Source organism: Phaenicophaeus curvirostris, chromosome 1 (assembly GCF_032191515.1).
Source record: "Phaenicophaeus curvirostris isolate KB17595 chromosome 1, BPBGC_Pcur_1.0, whole genome shotgun sequence".
Taxonomy (NCBI): Eukaryota; Metazoa; Chordata; class Aves; order Cuculiformes; family Cuculidae; genus Phaenicophaeus; species Phaenicophaeus curvirostris.
This window is the reverse complement of record NC_091392.1, coordinates 66,790,604-66,814,152: the sequence shown is the minus strand read 5'-3', so window position 1 is coordinate 66,814,152 and position 23,549 is coordinate 66,790,604. Positions and strand designations below refer to the sequence as shown.

The 23,549-nt window shown below is 47.6% G+C and overlaps 2 protein-coding genes across 9 annotated transcripts in view; one reads left to right on the top strand and one right to left on the bottom strand.

Moving 5' to 3' along the window:
• The window catches only part of MICAL3 (microtubule associated monooxygenase, calponin and LIM domain containing 3), a 571,168-nt gene that overhangs the window by 287,605 nt on the left and 260,014 nt on the right, over positions 1-23,549 (top strand). The gene's annotated exons all lie outside the window — the stretch shown is intronic.
• Positions 8,210-23,549, bottom strand: part of CECR2 (CECR2 histone acetyl-lysine reader) — a 96,254-nt gene continuing 80,914 nt past the window's right edge. For both annotated transcript variants that reach the window (XM_069861508.1, XM_069861515.1), the window contains 11 exons: positions 22,787-22,943; positions 19,021-19,150; positions 18,699-18,736; positions 18,511-18,602; positions 18,115-18,241; positions 16,335-16,762; positions 14,090-14,218; positions 13,152-13,968; positions 9,740-11,147; positions 8,765-8,870; positions 8,210-8,482 (listed from right to left, as the gene is read on the bottom strand). In XM_069861508.1, coding sequence (XP_069717609.1) covers positions 8,477-8,482; positions 8,765-8,870; positions 9,740-11,147; positions 13,152-13,968; positions 14,090-14,218; positions 16,335-16,762; positions 18,115-18,241; positions 18,511-18,602; positions 18,699-18,736; positions 19,021-19,150; positions 22,787-22,943 — 3,438 coding nt within the window. In that variant the 3' untranslated portion in view covers positions 8,210-8,476. The remainder of the gene's footprint in view (positions 8,483-8,764; positions 8,871-9,739; positions 11,148-13,151; positions 13,969-14,089; positions 14,219-16,334; positions 16,763-18,114; positions 18,242-18,510; positions 18,603-18,698; positions 18,737-19,020; positions 19,151-22,786; positions 22,944-23,549) is intronic.

Below are 23,549 nucleotides of genomic sequence, written 5' to 3'. Positions count from 1 at the left end.
GGGGTGAGTGTAGGGGAACAGACTACCTGCACCCCATGACTCCATAGTGTTTTGGGGCAGGAGGCAGGCTTTCCAGCACACCTGGGCTGCAGAAAAAAAAAACAACTACAGGCCACCAGGAACTTTGGGAGAAAGCAGTGACACCATCTCATTTCCACAACTGGGTTGTTTGTAGGCAGACAGCTGTGTTTCAGAAGGGGAAACGATCCCAATTAGCTTGCCAGGTGCTTTCTTGTAAATGGCTTTCAGGTGGTAAAACCATGTCTGACTGCAGTCCAGGGCTTTGTCTCTCTGAAAAAAAGCCCTCTGTGTTTCCCTCCCTCCCCAATCCTTACAAAGGAAGAGGGAGACGATCCAGGAGACAAGAAAACACACATACAGCAAGGGTGATTGCTATTTTAAGAACATACTTTATACAAAATAACCAATTCATATGGAAATAAAATCTACAGACCTTCAAGGATCAAGCTTTTAAAAAAGTTCTTTAAAAAAATTACCCAACACACAGTATTAAACTAACTATTGAGGTAACTGTCGCTCTTGGGGAACAAAGGTAATCAGCAGACCAAGACAAAATATACACAATATAAAAATAAATAGCATTCCCCTTTCCAGTATTGACCAGGAAAGTTCACAAAACTTTGCAGCAGCAGGAGAGAAAAGAGGATCCCTGACACTGTGCTCTACAGGATGGGGAGGGAGGCAGGGGTGAGAGCCAGGGGCTCCCAGGCACCAGGCGATGGAGAGGTGCAGCACCTGATCCCCCAGTGGAGAGAGGAATGCTGGGGCAAACTACTCTCATGCGACCTCCTTCTTGCACTGAGAAATTCAGGCTACCAAGTCCAACCTTTCATAAATGGCATGGGCAGCCATCCCGCTCAGTTTCTTTCCAAGCCGAAGACAAGCAGGACCAGCCCTTGAGCGTTAAGTCCTACCGCCCTGCAAAAAGCTCCAGTGCAGAGCCCCATGCAGGTCAGATTCCCCCCACTGAGGGATGCAGGCAGGGGTTGTTTTCACAGTTTGGTGTGGGAGGTCTCTGCCGCAGCATCAGCTCCCCCTTCCACTGCCCTGGGACAGTTGCAATCAGCTGACAAGGGCCAGGCTCCTGCCCCCATGGCCGCTAGACCCCCTCCCCACCCAACAACAAAAAAACCACAGCAACATAAGAACAGCCTCACCCAAAAAGAGAAAGGCCCCCATTTTCTCCTTGTGCCCCCAACAGACAGATTACATTCTTTACAAACTTACAATAATACAAAAAAATCCAAACGTCACCCAACTTCAGAAAAATGGATGTAGTGGCAGAGGGTCTCCCGCTAGCTGCCCCATCAATGCCGATGCAAGCACAAGTGAGCTGCTCTCCTTCCCCAGATGCATCGAGTCAGTGGTGTACCCAACCCTCGCTCTCTGGCAACCACAGGCACCCTCTTCCATGGGCTCTGCCTCATGGATGAGGCTCAACTTTATCAACTTGCTCCCTTCCCTTTCAACGAGGAAGCAACCAGCTCTCCCGTGGCTACCTAAACCAATCCAACAGTTGTTGGGAAAGCAGGAACGTGGCATGGATAAAATGCAGGTCACAAAAAGCACCTTGCTTCCCACTCAAAGTGCGAAGCCCCTCCAGTGTGTTTCACAGCCACCCACTCCCTGAAACAGTACGGGAAGGTCAAAGTTGCACTGCTGCACATTATTATTGCTGAGAAAAAAATCAGGCAGTGGTGTTCGTTGATCTATCAAGGAAGAGAGGCAACAGCTTTCATGGTTGTACACAGTATATATTTTCAACCTAGGCCCCCCTTGGAGGTAGACTTGCCAGGTTCATGTGCGGGAACCCTGCGCAGGGGCCAGGATGAAATCCTTGTGCTGTCGGAGGGACAGGTATCTCCAGGTCAGGGTGGGAAACCCTGGGGCCATGCAGGAGAACGCTAGTGACTCACAAAGAACACCTTCGTGAGGAGAGTAAATGCCGACTCCTCGCCTGCTTTCTATGTGTGTGTGCAGAGGAGACAGCTGGCAAATTCAACCTTCTGCCCTTCTGCTCGCCTGAGCAGTGTGTGTTTTCATCTCTGCGTTTGACAGCAACTGACTGCAGCAAAGTGAGCAGAGGGAAAGAAACCTGAAAGCTAGGAAGCAAGGAGAGGGGAAGTGTTGGTGCATGACACAAAAGGGGATCAGAGGATTTTCCAGACTAAAAGTCGAGGCCTGAACTCCTGTAGCTGTGTTGGTGGCCTCAGAAAGGGAAATCGCTTCTCCGACAAACTCAACAGTTTGGGTGCACTAGGTGTCTGCTTGCCTCTTACTGATTTGAAGGCCAAAGCAGTCCCTAATGGCCATCTAACTTTGATGACAAGGGAATTTTGCCCACACAGAGCCACTTCCACTTTGATTTAGAAGATATTTCACTTATTACCCTTCTGCCAGTGAGCCGAGTGTTTCCAAACAGCAGGGGCAAAGGACAGAGGGTCTTGCTAGAGTTGGTGAAACTCCCAATTAATCCTCAGCCCTAGTTAATCCTTGGTCCCCTCCTGCACTGGTGGGTGTAGCTCTTGTCCCCTCCTGGGTGCACTGTCCTCTTTGACATCCACATTTCAAAACAAGGAAGACCTTTGCCAAAAGAAACCTAGGCCCCTGCTGCAGATGAAGGAGGAAAACCCCAAGTTGATGCAAAGCCAGCAATAGTAAAACTACAAAACGCTCCACAGTCTGTCAAATACTGCACGTGAGCCAAGGCAGAAGAGTAACCAGAAAGGCTCTGGCACCACACAGCTGGCTACACCTCTGTTTCAAAGGTACACTCAGATGTTACTATCTAGTTTTAAATACATACAGCCTTGTCCTGAATTTCCTTCTGAGGAGTGGATTGAGCTTTGTTCCTATTTGGAGACACATGGAAGTGGCCCCCCCACTCAGCTCCTTTTCAGAAAGGGAGGTGGGCAGCAGAGATTGAAAAACAGAATGCACAGTTCATTACGTATTGGTTAAAAGCATTTTCCTTCCGCATGGGCGGCAGGGGTCCTTCCAAGCCCAAATGTGCTTTACCCCCATATGTATGTTAAACAGGTACAGATGGGGAAAGGCTGGAAGGTCAATGTTTGAGATGCTTTCGTGGTTACAATAAGCACATGCTCTTAAAGCTTGTCACGTGGCCTGCAGCTGCAACGCTACTTTCATAGCCTACTACCTCAATCTCAGCCTTACAGAAAGGATACAGCACTCACACACCTGCTCTTCGACCACTAGCACTGGACCTAAAGCAAAACCAGAATTCTGCAAGAGCAAACTCCACCACCAATGCACCACAATAAAAACTTTTTAAGGGGATTCTCTGCACAGTTGCATGATTGCTGTGCTGTGAGGACAACTGGGGAAACCCCAACCATCACAAATTCCCATTTTTCTTCTCCAATCCTCAAGATGCTTCTTTCCTGTCACTCAGGTCAGCACTTACTCCAAAACCCCATAACGCACATGGCAACACCATCTCCTTGGGAAAGGAAAGCAGAACAAAGCCATTGAGAGGAAAGCAACAGCTCTGGCTGAATGCAGAGAGGCACGGAAGACTGACAGATCAGTAGAGGAAAAAAAGGGAGGTTGTTCCTAATCATACTTTGAATTTAAATGGAGAAGTGTTGGGGTGAGAAGCTGCAGGAGAACTGCTTCAGTCAGCTGAATGAAAGACAGCCTCTGTGCCTAGCTTTCAGATAAGACATCAAGAAGCTGATAGCTCTCCAAGACCCTGAGAAACCATACTTACAAAAATATACACAGGAGAGTCATTTTGGAAAATCTGTATGGGAAAGGCATTTGGCAGACAAGAAAGGATCAGAAGCCCTTCCAAGAAAAGTGTCTCCATGTACTTCAAAGTCACAAATCAAACCAGTTGAGCCTTGAAGCTTCAAATTTACTTTCCTCTTTTGTCCTCCTCATTGCAGGCTGGAGCCTTGGATTGCTACTGAGTGGTTTGGCAGGTCACACCATGGGATTTATAGACTGCAAACTTCTGCTAGACATGGCTAAAAATCACTGTGAAGACTCTGTGATTGGCCTTCTTAAAATACTTAAGTTGAATTGCCAGGGCCTGTAGTGCTTAAGATGCCTGAAGCTTCCAGAGTTTGTATAATGGCCTTCATAGACAATCGAACGCCGTGGGAACTTGGGAAAACACTCACCATTTGCAAAGGGCAAGGTGGTGGGGAAAGTAAGATGCTAAAAAGCCTGAGTAGTGTACAAAGCTCATCTGAGAATATCAGGAATTTTTTTTGGTGTGCTTAAGTATGGTCAATATCATATTTGTTCTAGGCATTATATAGTCTTGTTTAACATGAAATTCATAATTACAGCAAAACACATCCTCCGTATGGGAAAAGAAATAGCTACAAGAAACCTTGCAAAGCCGCTAGCTCAAGATGCTTGCTGAAGGACCAACTGATAATATACTATTCTACAACAACACTTGCAGACGAGAAAGAGGGCTTCCAACCAGAGTTCAGATTCTCTGTGCACATGTCAAAATATTATTTAAGATAGTGACACAAGTATGGCGCTCAAAAGCCAGGATTTTTTTTAAATGCAGCTACATTTCTCTGCACTGTATGCAAACCCACAGCAAAAAGTACAACTCTGTACATAAAAAGCTGCCATTTTACTCTTTTCTCCATCCCTCCTTAAACCTGTCTCTTTCACAATATCTACAAAACAGCCCTTGCCCAGCATGAGTTGGGAAACTATGAACTATAAATTCACATTTTCCACTGGTGTTTCACCCCAACAATCCACTGCCAGCCCCATGCCCTCTGAGAGGTGTCCACTATCTGTGATTTGCTCAGATTGTACCTAGTGAGACAAGAGCTCTGATTTTGAGGGCAACCCTAGGTGTCAACATAAAAAGTTAAAAATCCCAATGAAACACTTATGAACAAAGCATTTGAAAGTCTGGAAACTCCAAGCTGAGAGTCCACAAGCAGCTCTCCCTCTGAGCATGCCCTGTCTCCAGGATAGCCCTGAGGAGTCCAGCCATAGTTAACCCTATGTTCTGTTGGTACTTTTCTAATATAAACCATGTGTCCTCACAACAGCAGCTTGTTAGTCACTTTAATAAGAATTACTGACTACATCAAAAGCCATTTCCCTAGAAAATCCTCCCAGGAGGAGTGAGCTTCACTACTCTGTTTTGTATACCATCTGCAAAAGTCAAACCCTTCTTACAGATTTCCTTTATGTCAGGTAAAGGATAATACCTTCATGTCGCACATTCCATATAGGATCCTCTGGCTTTCCATCACTATATAACACTCCACTACCCCTCTCCAGGCAGACCACAAGCGATTCATGCCTTCCTTACTCATCCACTAGTTTGACCTGGGCTTGGTACTCATCCAAACACCATGACCACTAGAACCATGTTTTCAGTGCCAGTTCCAGCTGAAGGCCAAGAGTGCTTCAGCTTGGTTGGTTTTTTTTTTTTTATAGCATCTAAAAACCTCCTGTTCCACAAAGCTCACAATGAGCTGAAATGAAAGGCACTTCAAATATTTGTGTAACTGTTACACAGAAGACACAGGCTGAAGTATGGCAGGGGTTGTTTGCAGAATCTACATTCCCATTTCCAGAAATTCAAATACTTTGCTACAAGTTATATTTTACAGTTCCTCTGTTTTTAAATGTGCTATTTCCAATTATTTTTACACCTACAATGAACTAAAGATTTCTTTACAATGAGAATTAACTGCGTTTTCGTTTCTCCTAGGTTTACCCTCCTGAAGAGCAGTTATACTTGCACAGTTTTTCATAAATACCTACTACTGCTTCAGTACCTCCAGTCGGGGAAGGACTCAGATTGGCATTTCAGAGTAGCTGGGGCACCTCTGAAAACCCAATGCCAGCAGATGAGCCAGTAACAGACCCTCAGATCTGGAACAAATCTGGATGAGCTATAGCATAGTGTTCCTGTCTGGGAGAGCAGTTACCTGCTTCTCAGTCTAAGGACAACCTCCAGGATCATCTAGTCCAGCTTATACTAAACTACTAGAGACAGATGAACACAAATGAAAACAAAAAATAATCAAAACCCACAAAAAAAAATTATCTCCCTTTCATAATGTAATGGCATCTGTAGACAGTGTAAGTAATTCACATTATATTGAAGTCTCCCTTTGTGGAGGAGCCAGCTGTCCTGGGCAGCTCACCGGACCAAGACGGCAGCAGCTCCAGTTTCCAGGCTAGCTGCAGCAGTGAGTAAGAACAACTATGTTTATAAATGTGCTTGTGGGAACAGCATGAAGAGTTTAACTTTTGTTTAAACATAGATAATTCCTTGTCCCTACACAAATCGGAGGCAAAAGGATTGTAGCAAAGAGCAACGAGACTCATTGGTAAGAGGGCATTGATATGTGGCAGTTCTTCCTTGCTCTGTCTATTTCAGGAAAGAGTATTTCTCATCTTTTAAGGTTTTTGTGCTTCCAAAAGCTTAGGTCAGAAGGAGCAATGCCTCAGTCCGATGCTACATGCCATTTGCTCAAACGGCTTTGCCAGCACATGGTACATCTACACAGCAGGACAAAGGCAGTGCAGCCGTGCATGCTAGTGCAATCCAGCAAAAGAGATGGGTGAAGGTATCGTCCAAGACAACAAGGCAGCCAGAAAAATCCTCCAGAACCCTGGAGACAGAGACTGTCCCCTGCCTGGTACCATAGACAAAAGGACATGCTGCTCTGTCCTTACTTTTCTGCCACTTGTGCTTTTGCTAGCACTATTTTTCCAACACCTTGGCACGTCACCCTTTTAACTGTACCACTGCCCCCCCAGTGCAGCCAGCAGACTAACCAGGGCTGTGGGCCCAGCAGATCTTGCTGCTTGATGTTGCCATTTAGGAACTCCACCTTGTTTTACCCCAGCTCCCCAAAGAACAACCAGCTGTATTTCCTTGTTAGGTTTAATCTGCAAATGAACATCTGTGGACACGAATCCTACTGAACCTCTTTGTCAAACCTACATTTGAACATCAGCACCCAGTGAACCACTGGGGAAGCCCTGCAACTGGTGCCCTTCCAGACAGCACAAAGCCTCCAAGGGAAGCTGCCACAAGCAATATCGGACTTGCTGCTATGTCATCAATGATGACAAAGCTAAATCAAGTCAAATCCAGCATGCAGCCCTCTCATCCCTCACACCCTGAGCCACACCACCTTAATGTCCAATTTTGAATTGATGCTTTCCGATTCACCTGTAATTTGCAAACGCCAAATCCAAGTCCATAGGCCAACAAACAGCTAACACTGCAGCAAACTAACTGGTCCACCAAAGCAGTTTCATGATTCTCCTTCATAGGCAACCAAGAGTGGTCAAGAACCCTGGGGTACTTTCTGCTTCACTGGTGCTAAGAAATGAATAGCCAAGTGACAGAGAAAGGTGGGGACTTCGCTCCTCTCTTCTGAAGCAGGGCAGTACAGATTCGTACAAAATTTGTTCTACTGGATATGTGCTACTCCCACCTCCAGCAGCCCCAGTTTCACTGGAAGAAGTCTAAGATGATCGGTTATGCCATTTTCTGTATTCTAGAGCATATATTTCTCCTGTCAGAAAGGCAGGGAGAAGGTACTATACTACCAGAAAGGACAATGTTAGTGTCCTGGTTTCAATTCCTGGTCCTGGTTTCCTTGTTCCCCCATGATGACAGGAGCTGGAAGTGCACTCAGGCCCTGGATCCAGAGGGGTAGAGGTGAGGTTAAGCGAGGAAAGAGGCAGAAGACAAGAGAAAGAGGAGGACATGTTATGCTCCTGAGCAATTCCTACTTTTAAGTCGACCAACCATCAGGTCGTGTCTTGGTTGCAGAGGACAGGAAGGAGAACAGCAAGTCATCCACCACATGTTCCCTCACCTCTCCTAGCTCCTCCCAAACCTTCACCCTATCCTGAAAGATTCAGTGTGATATGATTGTAAACAGTTAAGGATTCCTCCAGTGCTAAGCCCACTACAAGCTGGGCCCACCCCCTCCCCCATTATGTACAATACATTCACCAACAACAGAAATTTATTCAAAAAGGCAACAGGTTAAATTCTGTAAACTGATCCAGCTCCAAAACACACACGTTAATACTACAAGTAAAATTCCACCATCATCCTCTTCCACCCTGAAAAATATACCTGAGTTTAGCAGTCAATGAAAGTTTCCGCCCCCACCCTTGCCCTCCCCACCCCAAAAAATCCCTCAAACCCTGAACGAGACGCAGTCTCTGGTCACGGAAAGCCACTAGTTTGCGATGCTCGCCCTGTGGCGGTGAGCCAGCTGCTTGGCTGGCTGGGGCCCAGCACCGCTCCAGGTTTCCAACACGAAAGCCATCGTGGCACCATGTTCCATGGACCCAGGAAGCTACATGCTGCTCGGGTGAGGGGAGGGTGGGAAGAAGTCCTACCCCTCCTCCCCCTTGTCCAAATCACGTGTGGCTTTCGTCTTCATGAGGTCCTTCCTTCCTCGGACTAGCTCTGGAAGAGGAAGAAGAAGAGTTGGGGACTTTAACTGGCAACTTTAGAAAGGAATAATCTCAGGACTGCATGCAACTAGTTCAAAGCTAGCTCTATTAGTCCACCTAGGTTCTGTTTTACAGAAGCTAAGACTATAGAGATGCCCCCAACTCCTCTGCAGAGCAGCAGTTCACTTCCCAGCTTCCTCCAATGCTCCCCACTCTCATCCAACACTTTATTCCTTTAACTAGCGGGAAGAAAAAGACTTATGTTTCAACCCTGCTCTTCTTTAGTAGCCCTTACTTGATCCAGAGGCAACGCTGATGGTTTTTGTGGCGTCAGATCTTCCCGGGACATGGTTGCTGTAGGCATCTTCGGGAAAGGAACTTGAGCCTGATGCATTTGCACACTGGAGCCAGGTTGAATGGAGAGAGTTTTAGCACATGAACATCAAGAGTAAATCCCATCTACTTGGTTGAACACATACATACAACATTCACATACAAGCATGCACCTCGTGTATTCTTCTTTCTGGCTTCCACTCAAAACACAAACTTGAATCCATGCCACTCTACTAAGCGTAGTTACTCTCTAACTAACAATGGCTTAGTTGTAAGCTAAACCCCCTCGAGTACTAGAAGAACTGTGATGCTGGGACTAACAAAACAGTTACAGTCAAAGAAAATTTATAAAATCTGAACAGGTAATTTTTCAAGCAGCAGAATATTTCCACTCAGGAATAAAATGTGATAAGCACAATCTCAGTAAGAAGTAATTTTCTGTGAGGGAAATTTGAGACAGAGAGGAAGGGCAAAGCAAAAGCAGGGGGAAAACAGGGCAGTGTTAAAATAAAGGAGTTCATAACAAGAGGCTAACTTCCACTTTGGTTAGCTACTCTGTCCCACTATGAGAAAGATGCAATAAAATTCTTGCAAAGAAAATGGCAAGAACCCATTTGATGAAGAGATACACAATACTGGGTAACACATTAACAAAAGACTGCGAGATAAAACAAAACACTTGTGTGGGGATGGATGGAACAGGCTAACAGGTTTCCACGATGGCTATTGCTACTTGCTTTAAAGAGCTGCAGTGAGACACTTTCCAGCTTAAGACATCTCTTAGTCCAAGGGTCTAAGAGTCACCTGTTAGCCTTTCAACTTTGCTTGTCATCTCCTCTGACGTCAAGCCACATCCTTTGAAGGATATCCAACACTTATCATCACCCAGGCATCACCCCTCTCCCACCTCGCCTTCTTGCAGAAAACACAATCTTACCCGGAGGGTCTATACAAGTCCTGGGGTGGCCCCCCCATGCCACCTCCACTGCCTCTCTGCTCCATCAGCAAGGCCTGAAAGTGACCTACATTCTCTTCCCGGCAGCGGTATAAGGGTCCCTCCTGAGAGAGACCATTGGCCTGGCCAGAGGCCGGATGATGAGATAGGTGAGCATTCATGGGCGATCCATATGTCCTCGGCTGGAAATGACTAGCGGGATGCCGGGATGCGTAAGGAGAGCCAGTCTGTAGCATCACCCCATGTGGAGGGAATGCCGATGGGCTGAATCCCATCCCCGAACCCAGGTGTGGTGGTGGGGCTCCGTAGAGGAACTCCCCCGCTGCCACTGAACTTTGCCTCTTCGTGGCGGCGTTGTGGTTGTCCAAATCAAGGAACTCTTTGGGACTCTCCGGCCTTTCCTGGGACTCCTCAGACTTCTCTTCAGGTCCCAGATCCTGCCCATCGCTTGGAGAAACCTCTTTGGCACTCGCTACGTCCATGCGGTTGGGAGAGACCAGGGTGGCGCTCAGGACCTCACAGCCCTGCAAGCCGCTGGCCGGACCCCGGTCTGGGAAAGGGGGTCTGGCCAGGGGCGGGTGGGTGCTGGGGTGCCCGCTAGGGCTGGCCTGGGGGTGGAGAGGTCTCTGCCAGTCTGAGTAGCCCTGTGGGCAGGCGTAGTAGGGCGGTCGCTGGTAGTGGTGGTAGGAAGGTTGAGGCTGTGGCTGGTAGGGGTAGGGCATGCCCTGGGGAGGGCGATAGCGGGGGAAGACTCCAGGGTGGGCACTGTTGGGTTGGAAGCCCCGCGGAGGGAAATGCTGGGTGTGAGAGGCAGGAGGAGGCGGCGGCTTTCCCCCCATCACAGGACCAAAGCCCTGCAGGCTTGGGTTGATGTGGTATCGCCCAGCTGAATTTGGGTATTCCAGACCAGGCATGTAGAGAGGGTGGAACTGGTTGGGGGCAGCCCCCACAGAGCTGGGATCCATGGTGGGGAGGCCGGTGCCTTGCCCCATGCAAGGCACGGCAGCTTCGGGCAGAGCCTTCCCTCCGCTGCAGAGGGGCTTCTCCAGGAGGTTGGTGGCCAGCCCCTTCCCCTCAGCGCTGGCTGTCGGCCCCTCGCTTGTTGTGCCATTCTCGGGCAGGGGACCCCCTCTCTCTGAGGAGGGGACAAGGTCTCTCATGCAGCCTGGGCCACCAGCGTAGCCGCTCTCCACTGGCCACACGCCCTTGCTCTGCCCTGCCTTCATGTCACCCTTCACACTAGAGCCGTCCCCATCCCCGTCGGGGGGCAAGGCGCGCCTGGTGCACTCCATGGGCAGCGGGGGCTTGGGATGAGGTAGGAGTTTGGCGTAGGCCCCGTCAGGAATACCAATGCACTGAGCCTTCTCATCCACACCTGCTGGCGGCTCCACTGGAAAGAGAAGGGGGGAAAAACGTCACTCATAAGTCTAATTCCAGAAATTGTCCCTCCCTGTCCAACACATACACACAACTGCTCAACCTCACCCAAAGCACACGTGCCAAAGAGTAAATCTTGCCAGCTTAACCAGGTCCTATCTAAGAATCCTCTTCTGCTGCTGACCAAAAGTTGCTGGGCAGCTCTGCCTGACAAGTCTCTAACATCTGGATGGAGAGAGCAACCTGCTTTTGTGACAATGGAAGAGAAAAAGGAGTGACTTTCTAAAGCCATGAAAGTACTTCAAAGCCTGCAATGTCGCATCCTCTATTCAAACCTCTCCACAGGACTGTTGGAACAGGGTACCTGGGCAGCTGCAAACTCCCTTCCACATCCATCACAGAGCCTTCCTTTCAGGGAACTTTAGCAATTCTGAAGTGCATTTTTGCCAAGTTGGATGACCTTTAGTAGGTGCTTCTTTTAAAAAAAGAGCACTTTTCAATTAAAACTACTCATGAGGATGTCCCTGTCTTGGAGAGACGGCACATGTGGGCTGAACCCTCAACATACAGGTGCGCTGCAGTTTGCAAGCCACTGATTCCACACCTGTACTGGAGTAACATTGCATGTGTGGGTTTGGTCTGACACATGGGTGTACAGAGGCTGCCTAGCGGAGAAGCAGAGCTGGGAACACCACAGTGGGGTCCACACGATGGCAGAAGTCAGGGTAACGGCAGCTTGATTTCAAGCTCTGTTGGCCCTTCTGGTCCACAAAACCCACTTGCCCACAGCTTGGGCAAGAAGCGCTGCCACACACTGAAATGCTGCAGAGCTTTTCACAGCTGCATTTTAACCAGCTGTGATTTGGAGATAGAGCTACTTTGCCCTGCAATTACTCAATGTTCTCCCTCAGTCTCTGTTCTATATCCAGCTGAGCTAAATGATGATAACTTTTAAGCCATGCCACACAAGGAAAGAGTTTCCTCTTCGTGCAAGGCACACAAGGGATCGATAAAAGATGCAAGGGTTTTGATCTCTAGTTTACCAGCTAGAATTAATAAAAATTTTTTTTTTTTGAGCTCTGGGTTTTTTTGATCTCTACTTTAGGTTTGTTTTATTTTTAAGGGTTTTTTTGATCTCTAGTTTACCAGTTAGAACAAACGAAATTCAACTAGAAGAAATTTATGACGGCACGCGAGACACGCTGCTATCCCACCTGAACTGACACAGCTGCTCAGGGGCTTTTGGGCTGTTGTTTTGTGTGTGAAGATTCTGAGATGTCGAGAGCTCACGAGGCACATGTGCATTTCAGAGGAGAAGCCACAATGACTTATACTCAAGGGAGTATATTTATACCATTTAGCCACATAACATCCTATTTCCTTCCCTAACTCTCTGCAGATCCAATTTTCATAACAACTCCAAGTGAGCTCCAGAAGCATCACAGCCTATGCTTTGCATTTGCACCCCAAGGCAGACCGATAACTTGCAGGTTAATGGGGACAGAGGGGACCCGTCTGGCAGGCAACAGTAAAATAAAACAGTCTTAGAAAAATCTAAGCAATGGCTGGAGTACAACATATATTCCAATTTAGATTATTAAATTGTTGTTGGACACACATTTTTTTAAAGAATTTAATTATTTTCTAGAAAAAAATAGGTGGGTTTTTTGCTGAGCCTCACTGTTTAATATCAACTTCAGTAAGCCTGAAAGTGAAGACCTACTTTTTGCTTCTCTAGCGGCACAAATCCAAATAAAAACATGTTTATAGATACAGGCTTTGTGCATCTGAATGACAGTTGAAATTTGGAGCCCTACAAATTTAAAGCCTATCAGTCCTCCCTCACCCTCCCTGCGAGCGCACGCTGGTGTGCAGCGGGTCTGCCCCAACACGGGAAATGGGGAGGCCCTGCAGCAGGCAGGAGCGATGCCTGGCAGCAAGCGAAAGGGCAGGCGGGGCAGCTCAAGCACTACAGGCACGGAGCGCCGTGTTGGCAGGTGGGCGCTCAAGGTGTTACCTTGGTTGCTCTCTGGATCCATGGTCTGACCAGTAGGGTCCTGTGAGTTCCCGTTCCCCATGACGGGTTTCGGGGGCTGCGTGGCAGAGGCAGCGTGAGCCAGCTGGGGGAAGGGCCCGGGGAGGTGCGGCGGGGGTGGCTGGCGAGGGTGGTAAGGCACACCCGGTGGGCACACGCGAGAGGACAACTGCTGCATGGCGATCATCTCCGGACTGTCCATCATGGAGTCCCCACCCTGGCACCCTCTTTGAACCTGCGGCGGTCCCCCGAAGAGAGTGCCTGGTGGCTGCGGCATCCTCTGGCCAGTGGCTTTCCCAGGAGGTCTGATATATCCTGAGGGAGGCACCCCATGAGGTAGGAAATTCGATTGCTCGGTCCACTGGCTGGGAGGCAGAGGTGGCCTCAGAGCTCGGGGGTCCATCATATGACCCAGGGCACGGGGCTGGAGCGAAGGTCCTGGCCCCATGGGTGTCTTCTCCTCCGGCCCCATGGTGCCCTGGCCAGCAGGGCCATGGCTGCCGTTCCACAGGGCTGGGTGTGCACGGTTCAGGTACTTGTAGGGCCGGTACATATGCCCCGGGGGAACCTCAGAACCCTCTGGTGGCCTCAAAGGGGGCCCGTTGTGCCTCGGGGGGAGGAAGCCCTGCTGGAACTGGCCTGGCGGGTAGACAGCATCAGGCGGAGGGCCGCTCATGCGCCCCAGCTGCAGAGCACCTGGCCGGGGACCGAGGCCAGAGACGTGGGTCGGTCCTGCACACGCCTGCTTCTCCGGGGCTGCCAGCCTGTGCCCACGGTGCTCACTCAATCCCACACCCGGCTGGAGAGAAGAGAGAGAGAGGAAGACACAAGGTGGGTATCTATAAGACACATCACACCAAGGGGTGCAGAGGACCTGTGGGTCCCAGGTTGCAGGTTCCCTTGGATGCAGCATTTCTTACCTGCATGGCAAAGTGCTGGTGCTGCTGGACCAGGTCTCCGGGATGGGGCTCAGGCACTCGCGGTGAGCCATAGAGTTTTGTGGAATCTGATCCACGCAGGGGGCCAAACGTTCCCGGCACGGCTGGTCTCTGCGGGTGGGGAGGAGTGCAGGAGGGAGAAATAATATGATTTGTGAAATGCAGTAAAAGTGGCAGAGCTACTGCAGGTGAGGGGAAGCCAAGGCTGGAGGAATCACACAGATGAGCAGCCTGATCTAGTGGGAGGTGTCCCTGGCAATGGTAGAGGGCTGGAATTAGACAATCTTTAAGGTCCCTTCCAACTGAAACCATTCTATGATTCTACAAGCAGATGGGCTTTTTGGAGATACCATGAAACACCCATAGTCTCTTTCTTATGAGGTGACACAGCTTCATTGCTAAAGCCAATCTCACACCCCAGCTATATGTTCCAACTACATTCAGATCATGATACACTCACCCGCCACACAATTATTTGGGAGCAAGGAACATTGGAGGGGGCAGTTATTTTGCTCCAAGGAGAGGAGAGGACCACATGAGCATGCAAGCAGGACAGCAAAGGAATGTGCTTTATTTCCCTGAAAAAAGTCATTGCCTCCAGGTCTCCTAGTCTACCCCTCTATCTGCTTTAGGAGAACTGCTCTAAAAATTTTATAGAATCATAGAATCATAGAATAACCAGGCTGGAAGAGACCCACTGGATCATGGAGTCCAACCATTCCTATCAAACACTAAACCATGCCCCTTAGCACCTCGTCCACCCGTGCCTTAAACACCTCCAGGGAAGGTGAATCAACCCCCTACCTGGGCAGCCTGTTCCAGTGCCCAATGACCCTTTCTGTGAAGAATTTTTTCCTAATGTCCAGCCTAAATCTCCCCTGGTGGAGCTTGAGGCCATTCCCTCTTGTCCTGTCCCCCGTCACTTGGGAGAAGAGGCCAGCTCCCTCCTCTCTACAACCTCCTTTCAGGTAGTTGTAGAGAGCAATGAGGTCTCCCCTCAGCCTCCTCTTCTCCAGGATAAACAACCCCAGCTCTCTCAGCTGCTCCTCATAAGACTTGTTATCCAGCCCCCTTCACCAGCTTTGTTGCTTTTCTCTGGACTCGCTCCAGAGCCTCAACATCCTTCTTGTGGTGAGGGGCCCAGAACTGAACACAGGATTCGAGGAGCGGTCTCACCAGTGCCAAGTACAGAGGGACAATAACCTTCCTGGACCTGCTGGTCACACCGTTTCTGATACAAGCCAAGATGCCATTGGCCTTCTTGGCCACCTGGGCACACTGCTGGCTCATGTTCAGTCTCTGTCAACCAACACCCCCAGGTCCCTCTCCTCCTGGCAGCTTTCTAGACAGACTTCTCCTAGTCTGTAGCACTGCACAGGGTTGTTGTGCCCCAAGTGCAGGACCCGGCACTTGGCCTTGTTAAACCTCATCCCATTGGACTCTGCCCAGCGGTCCAGCCTGTTCAGATCCCTTTGCAGAGCCTCCCTACCCTCCAGCAGATCGACATTTCCACCCAGCTTAGTGTCGTCCGCAAACTTGCTAAGGGTGCACTCAATGCCTTCATCCAGGTCATTGATAAAGACATTGAATTATTTCACCTCTAGCTATAGGAGTGAGGGGTAGTCTGGGTCTCAGAGGAGAAGCTGTACACCACACCACAGGACATCACTGGTTAAAATGGAAAAGAAAGGGAAGGATGACGTGTGTACAATTCAGAGCAGAAAGATTGGGCTAAAGGGAGGTCGCTGCTGCAGTCCAGGGTGGCCTTGGTTTTGATTTCATTTACTGCTTTTATGAATATTCAAGGCATGAAATGCAGCACATACACAGATAGCACAAAGTTGCTGGGCATCTGTAAACAACAGACAAAAGACTGGTATGTTCAGCATCGTAAACTGGACATTAGATGAAACATAATTGCTTTCTGTGCAATGAGGTAATTGCCTTTAGGAGGAGAGAATAGAACTGGGGAGTCAGGGCTAGTGCAAGCCCACGCAGGGAAACATTAGGAGACTGTTCCCATCTAATGTGGCAAAGACGGCAACTGCACCAGTTTAAATGTAAGGGCTGAAAAGTTTCAGTTGTAGAAACCATAGCCCTGACTCTTAACCTCCGGGAGAAAGCTCTTCTTACGCAGTAGAGATTTCACGGTAGAGAGCTGCATTCCCCATTGTCTCTCTCCCTCCACAGGCCTGATGGGTGACGAACAACAGAAACCGTTCCTTACCATCTGGCTGGGATGTGGCACAGGGCTGGGCATGCTGCCATATTGCAGAGAGCGAGGGAAACCTCGCCCGTTGGAAGGGCCCACTTCTTGAGAAGACTGCATTGGGTTGCCACTTGGATCCTCTGCAGAGGATGAGGAGAAGGAGGAGGAAGAAGAGGAAGAAGCAGGAGCCCTGGGAGTAGCTCGATACGGTGGAGGTTTTCCTCCATTTTCCAGGCGCTGCTGCCTCTTGCCTGGTCCGTCTGGGTCTCGCGACCGAGTCCAGACGCTGCCTGTGCCGGAGCGACCAGTCCGTCGGCTCCTCTTCTCTCGTCTCCCATCTTCTCTGATCCAAAACTCCTCGTCTGTGTCTCCATCTTCCCCAGGGAAGTGCTTCATCATTGCTCGGTGGAAACACCTTTCTAAGTTGTAAGCCATCTTGGTATATTCTGCAGTAACAAAGAAGCATCATCATCAGGGACAGAGCCTTACAGAGAGAAACAATGAAGCAACATCAGACTTTCCGCATCAGATAAATCATCTCCCCTCCACAAAGTTTCTTTGAGGAAGATGCCTATATCTAACTAGTTGATTTTGGCTTATGTTCTTAAGCTTGATAAGCAACGCAATACCAGATTTATTCAGTAACCTCACCAGAGGACAGGCACACAGGCATGACAAAGTGCCGTTAGTGGCACGGCTTGCAGAGTCAGCATTAACCCAATGTTCCAGCATAGTGCCAGGAATTACATTATGAGAAGCATCAGAGATGCGTGATCTGCACATTTAGCCAGCACAGTGCTGAGAGAAGAAATGTGAACTTTCAGCAATACTAATTGATTACATTTTTAGAGACTCTTTGTGGACTCATTCAACTCACTGCTGTATGCTACAAGGCAGAGGAAAATCAGCAAACAAATTCATCTGCATACAGTTTCCAAAGCACTTGCTGACCCTGACACGAAAGCTATTGCCAACATCGGTGACCCCATTGTGATATTTCCACAGGGCTGTTCTGCTCAGAGGGGCCCTACTTTTAATTGATAGGAAGGAAAAGACATGAGAGGTGTTAATGACCGGGGCTTGAAGCAAACGACTTCCCAGTTGTTTCCACAAAACTAACCCAGGAGTTCCTCAGTAAACAGTTTTCCCAGTGGCAGTGCAGACACACTTTTACTTGGGGCCCACAGTGACAAGCTGGGTAGCTCTATTTTTCCTTTCAAGGCAGTGCTGGTGAGGCGCAGTCTGCAGTGATGACCCACCATATGGGAACTGATTCCTTACCCAAGCAACACGCAGAATTTTAATTGGCATGGCAATTAAACCCATTTGCAGAGTCATGATGTTCATTCAACAGCCAAGGAACCGAAACCCTACATTTTTCTTCCAAAGGGCAACAAGCCTCGTTCATTCCTGACTTTTCTGTTGTACTCGACAAACACCAGGGGCTAACCAGACTCTGATGCTTTTCGAAGTCTGCGTTAGATATTACAAGACAAAGTAGCATACAGACAAGCGCACAAAGGAACAAGCTTGGAAAGAAACAGACTTTTTTTGTACGTTCTGCCTTCACCATCTACCAGTGTGGGAGTGCCTCATTATGCCAAGCCCCAAATCAGCAAGACAATTGTGCTAAAGACTTGGCCTTATTACTAAGGAGCTCCTACTCTTTCGCCCAGCCTCCCCAAAATACCCTAAAAGAATAAGCAGCACGAATCAAGTATTGGCAAGTAGGGACACATCAGTGCTTGCTTTGACTTAGCACTGCAAATAGATGAACTTAACCTCTTACTGCTCTTACCACTGCCTTCACCATTGTACTTAAGACAGTTCCTGAACATGGTCTTCATATCGCCCACAAATTCTTCCTTGGTGCAGTACTGACCTCCGTTCAACTTCTTCTCCATGCTAGAAATGTCCATGGGGGCCTGAAATGCAACAAAACCTCCCTTCAGTTGCAGCAAGCATAGTGGACCGTGCAAAGTTGCCTAACTATCTTCCTCACAGAAAGGAAACTGCTCTCCCCAGAGGCAGTGTCTCATCTTTGGTTTCCTTTAATTGTAAGGCTAGAAAGGACTACCGGGGTCAAGCAGTTTGACTGCGAGGGCAACACAGCTCACAAAACTTGAAAACACTTCCAAAAAACTGCATCTCAGTCAAAATGCCTCAGTCAACAAGGGTGGACCATTCTCCATACCTTAATGATCTGGTAGTAGTTGGGAGCATATGACTCATCGACAGGCTCCAAGAAGGGCCAAGAGTCCTTGTGAGCCTTTACGACATCTAGAACTGGCATTAACAAAAGAAAAGTGAATGGTTACACATGCATGCCCAGGTTTCACTTTGAACAAGTCATGCAAAGAGGAAAGCTGGGGCAGGACTAACCTTTGTACATGGCTGTGAACTCATCATCCAGTTCAAAGCTGCAATGGCAAGAACAACAGTGAACATGCAGACTGAGGATATACTATACAGGCTCTTGTACTTCATCTTCCCTGCTATCCTGTGTACAGCGTCGCAACGCTGACAAATAGACCTGGTCACAAACACTCCTTTAGCGTGGACCAAAGCGAGATGTTTCCCATCTTACTCCTTGCTGTTCTCCAACCTCATTTCTCCATTCTCATTCCTGTGAATGACCACACTCCTCTCCTCCTTGTACTCATTACAATGCACCCGCGTGCTGCATGACCAGCTGCATACTCACAGATCCTTGGTCCTTCGCTCTTCCTTGGTAGGGGAACTGGGATCTAAGTGGGAAAGCTCAGGGGGGAGTTCCTTCCCCTGTGCCAGCAGCCAGGCCCGCTCTTCACGAAGCTTCCTCCTCCTGGCCCGTTCTGCAGTGAGGGGAGATAAGGAAACATTCAGCACCCCTTGTCAACATCATCTTGCAGGGAAAACGAGGGGAGCTCCTGCAGCTCTCAAGAACTCCAGTGAAATGTTCTCATTCTTTCAGCAAAAGCAGCTACAGCGCAGAAGCAGAGGAGGTGAGAATACAGCGCACCATCAACAAACTCTCCAATTTCTCTTGACTTTACCATCGCGGATTTCGAAGCATTTCTGTGATACAAATGCCTCCCTAGGCAGCTTCGAGACAAATTCCCTGATCATGATGTGATGCCAAGACAGAAGTTTAACGCACAGACCTAGGCATAGATCAGCGCTATAGAAAAAGCTGGCATATTAAGTTACCTTTCTTCAGATGCTTCACCTCAACCAGGCGAACTCATGGTGGCTGGTTGGCAATGAATAACTGAGGTCATTAACACCCTTCACCACCATTGCTACCTTTGGGATGATTCAGGTAGGCCCTCATGGCCGGCAGCCTGAGCAAGCAAGCTGCGACGCAGGAGGGCCAATGGGACAGCTTTGATTTAAGAGATGAGAGACAGGAAGAAGCAACGTTGGTAACATAACCTGTGGTTTGCAACCAGACAGCTGGCTAACAGATTGATTCATCATAGAAAGTCTATAGGCTCTTATGAACCTCATTTCCTTTTTCTTATAGGAAATCTGAAATCGCTTGACTTGCTTAACACCTGTGGTTGCACCAACTTTCTGTTGGAGCAGAAACCTGTGAAATTTGATAGGAATGGTTGGACTCGATGATCCGAGGGGTCTTTTCCAACCTGGTGCTTCTATGATTCTATGAAAGTAAACCTTAAGGAGACGTGTCATAGAAGTAACACTCCAGAAAACAGGCCACAACAGGGGAACAACTAGAGTAAAAGAAAGATGGGGAACACTTGGCTAACACCCTCTTTGGAAAATGCCAAAGATTCAAGAAGCATCAGCTCTGGTGGAAGACTATTAATTCACTGTCTTGCTCTGTCAGTCAAAACCAAACTTGGAATGGAGGTTGGGGGTAAAGAAAACTAGGAATATTTACAAGGTGGAGATTTCTTGGGCAGTCCATGGCCAGGTATGTCAAAGACTGGTAAAAGGAAATCCCCTTAGAAGACTCTGGGTAGCACTGAAGTGGGGGGGACAGGACTTGAATCTTGGATATCCTACAGAATCTATCAACACCCAACATAACATTTAATGATGAGAAGCTAAATGAAATGCAGTTAGAAACCTGTCTAAGCACAGGTCAGTCTTGCATGCTTTCAGAAAATTAGCACTTAGACATCCACTGTAATGTCATCTAAGGAAGAAAGCTGAGAAAAACCTGTGGCAATGATTTGGGCAGCGAAAGGAAAACCTTAGTCAGGATTAATGGCAGGTCCCTCTGCCACAGAAAGTTATTAATACAGCATGTTAAAGACCACTTGCAGAGCTTGTGTCCACACTGTAGGCCTGGGTTGAGTTGTAGCTACCAGCTTTCAAAAGCTAAGCTGTGCCCTAAAAAGTATCTCACACAGGTAGAAAGTCATACCTGTGAGAGGTAATGTAGGAGCAGCATCTGGGAAGAGATCTGGAAAACTCTAACCTGCTATTGCGATAGAAATCTAGGAAGCGGCTTTAACTCATAAATTCAAGAAAGTACAGATGGGCCCAGCAGGAGGGTCGCTACATGGAGCATGTATTGGAGTTGGGGGAAGTTAAATCCCAGACTGAGAACAGGAACATGATCTAAAAACAGGCATACGGTCCAAAACCAAGAAGCAGGTGAAATGCTGATGAAGTTCATCAGAAAGCACATACTTCAACTTGTGTTTCATATCACTCCTCTACAGATGACCTTGTATAATTAATGTAAAATCCCAAAAGAACTGCAAAATACAAGAAAATCTTAGTTGCCCCAAAATCTCTCAATTGATGTCCAGTTTTAGCAAGTCTGAACCAAGGAAAACAAGTTGCTTCATTTCAAAATCACTTTCTGCCCATCATAAGAACTGCCGTGAAAGTAAATGCTAAGAGTGTGTGCTTGGCAATAAAGAAAGATGGTTAAGAAGCCAAAGTTTCCCCTAAGATAGCTGCCATTTCTAGGCATGAAAAGTACTGCAGTGATGTAACTGAAGAAGTCAGCCATTTAAATAACCTTTCCAAAGAGCTTTTGCACCAGCTTAAACGGAGACTTCTCCTGATTTAGCCTGAAGTGACCAGGGACAAGTTTGAACGAAACTGAAAAAACCTGCACAAACCAAAATAAACCCTCCTTTGCCAAGAAAAACACTCATGTATCCTAAATTGGCTTAAAACACTTAACAGCTCAATTTCATGCCATTTTCTTTGAGCAGCTCTGGTGCATTCACATCAGATGATGCAGTGATTGTCTTACCCAGAAAAGGATGTACCTGATATTAAAACAACACCTAAGCAACCCTAAATACTACATTTATCTTTACAACTCTTCTGGAACTTCAGAAATAGTTTTGTCTATACAGATGGAGAATTAAAACAGAGAGAATATCCAGTCTGCCAAGGTGAAACAGATACTTGTGCCAGATCTGGAAACTCGATGATTCCAAGTTTAAACACCTGATTAGCCAAGACTGGCAGCCAGGAATACATGGAGGCCTAGCAAGTAAATGGATTTTCTAAAGGTTAGAGAGGTAAACAGGTAAAAGAAAGTATTCTTAGTAAACATCTGGCAGCAGACTGTTTCATTTGGAAAGTTTACAGGATCTGTATGAACTTAAACTTTTTTTCCTTTTCTGAATCTTTATCCATTTAAGGATTCATAAAGCTGATAATGCCACCCATTATCAGAACAGCTTTCTGAAGATTTGCAGTGTTTCCTTGAAAGTGCAACAGCTGAGCCAGCCACTGTGGCAAAAGCAGCAGATAAAGGAATCGCTGTAAGAGAGGTTGACAGAGAGAAGGTGGTAGAAACGAGTCTGCTCTTAGACACCAGTGCCTACATGCACTGTCTGAACACCTGCTGTCTGTGCCTTGATCTGATGTATTAAGCACAACTAGCTGTTTCTTGCAGAACAGTTTAAATCAGCCTTTAATTCAAAACCATGAATAAACAAGATCAACACCTGAAGCTGTCACATCTGGTGCTCTCTTTAGCCTGGTCCTCTCATCTTTAATTCTCCAACTGATGAGCCCAGTAGCAATATAAAAATATTACTCTTGCTACTCTCGTGTCCCCTACACTTTCCCCTCAAAGGGATTCCTCCTTTCATTATGCATTAGACCAAAAGGACCAAACGCTATTCAGCAAGATCAAGGCCAGTTAATGCTACACACAGGGAAAGCCATGAGCACGCAAGTGAAGAAACAGAAGAAGAGAACCAAGGAACAACACAAATAGCAGGACCAAAAGACAGCTGGGGCAAGGGAGAAAACTGAGGAAGAAGATAGAGCTGCAGGGTGCACTAGAGAACAGTTAACAACACGTAGAGAGAGATGGACACAGGAAAAGAAATTACTGTCAAGACAATTTATCTGAAGTAAGTGCAAGAAAAGATATTCTCGTTAGCAAGTCTGCCAGGGGGAGAGTGCGAATGGCAGATATTAATTCAAAATCTCAATCTTGGCTTTGAAAGCTTCTGTCCCTGCTTCACACTGGCTGCACGTACCTTCCACAGCTTTGACCTTCTCCTCCATCTCTCTCTTCCTCTCCTCCTTTAGCATCTGCTCCTGCTCCCTCTTCTGCACTGCTATAAGGATCTGGCGTTCCTCTTCTTCTTCCCTGCGTCTCTGCTTTTCCATCGAACTCAGCACATTTGGGTTTACCTGTGACAAAATGATGCACCAAAAACTGTAATGCATTGGCTTATTCAAGTCTGAGCAGAGGCAGGTTTACTTTGAGGAAGTATTAAAGCACACCTACGATGAATGGCTGGGGAAAAAAAAAAAGAAAAAAAGGATTTGCACACATGAATTCTCAGATGAAAAGCGACATGTAAAGGAAAGTTATTTGCCAAGCGATGAAACTCTATTAATGCAGGGACAAAGGAAAAAGTGATGGGTTAGACAAACTGCCACTCAGCCAGGGACGCACCACATGAATTTTCCTTCTGGGCAAAGGATTTGGGCTGCTGACATCCCCATACAAAATCTCTACCCCTCCAGCTAGCAGAGCCCCGAGTTGCGAGCGTAAGCAGAAAGGACTACTTTGTTGAACATAAAACGCACAGTACTTCGGATAGGGAAACAGACTGGTACAGCTTTGCATCGAAGTATCATTTAGAATGTTCTGCTTTCCTGTTCAAAACAGAGCCCACCTTTCTGTGTGCTAATCTTTCCTGAACTAGCTCTCACTTGTTTGTTTAGACAGCCTTCCTCCTGGGTCCCCCAACCAGTTTCCTCATTCAAGGATGCCTGGCTCTTTATTGCCCC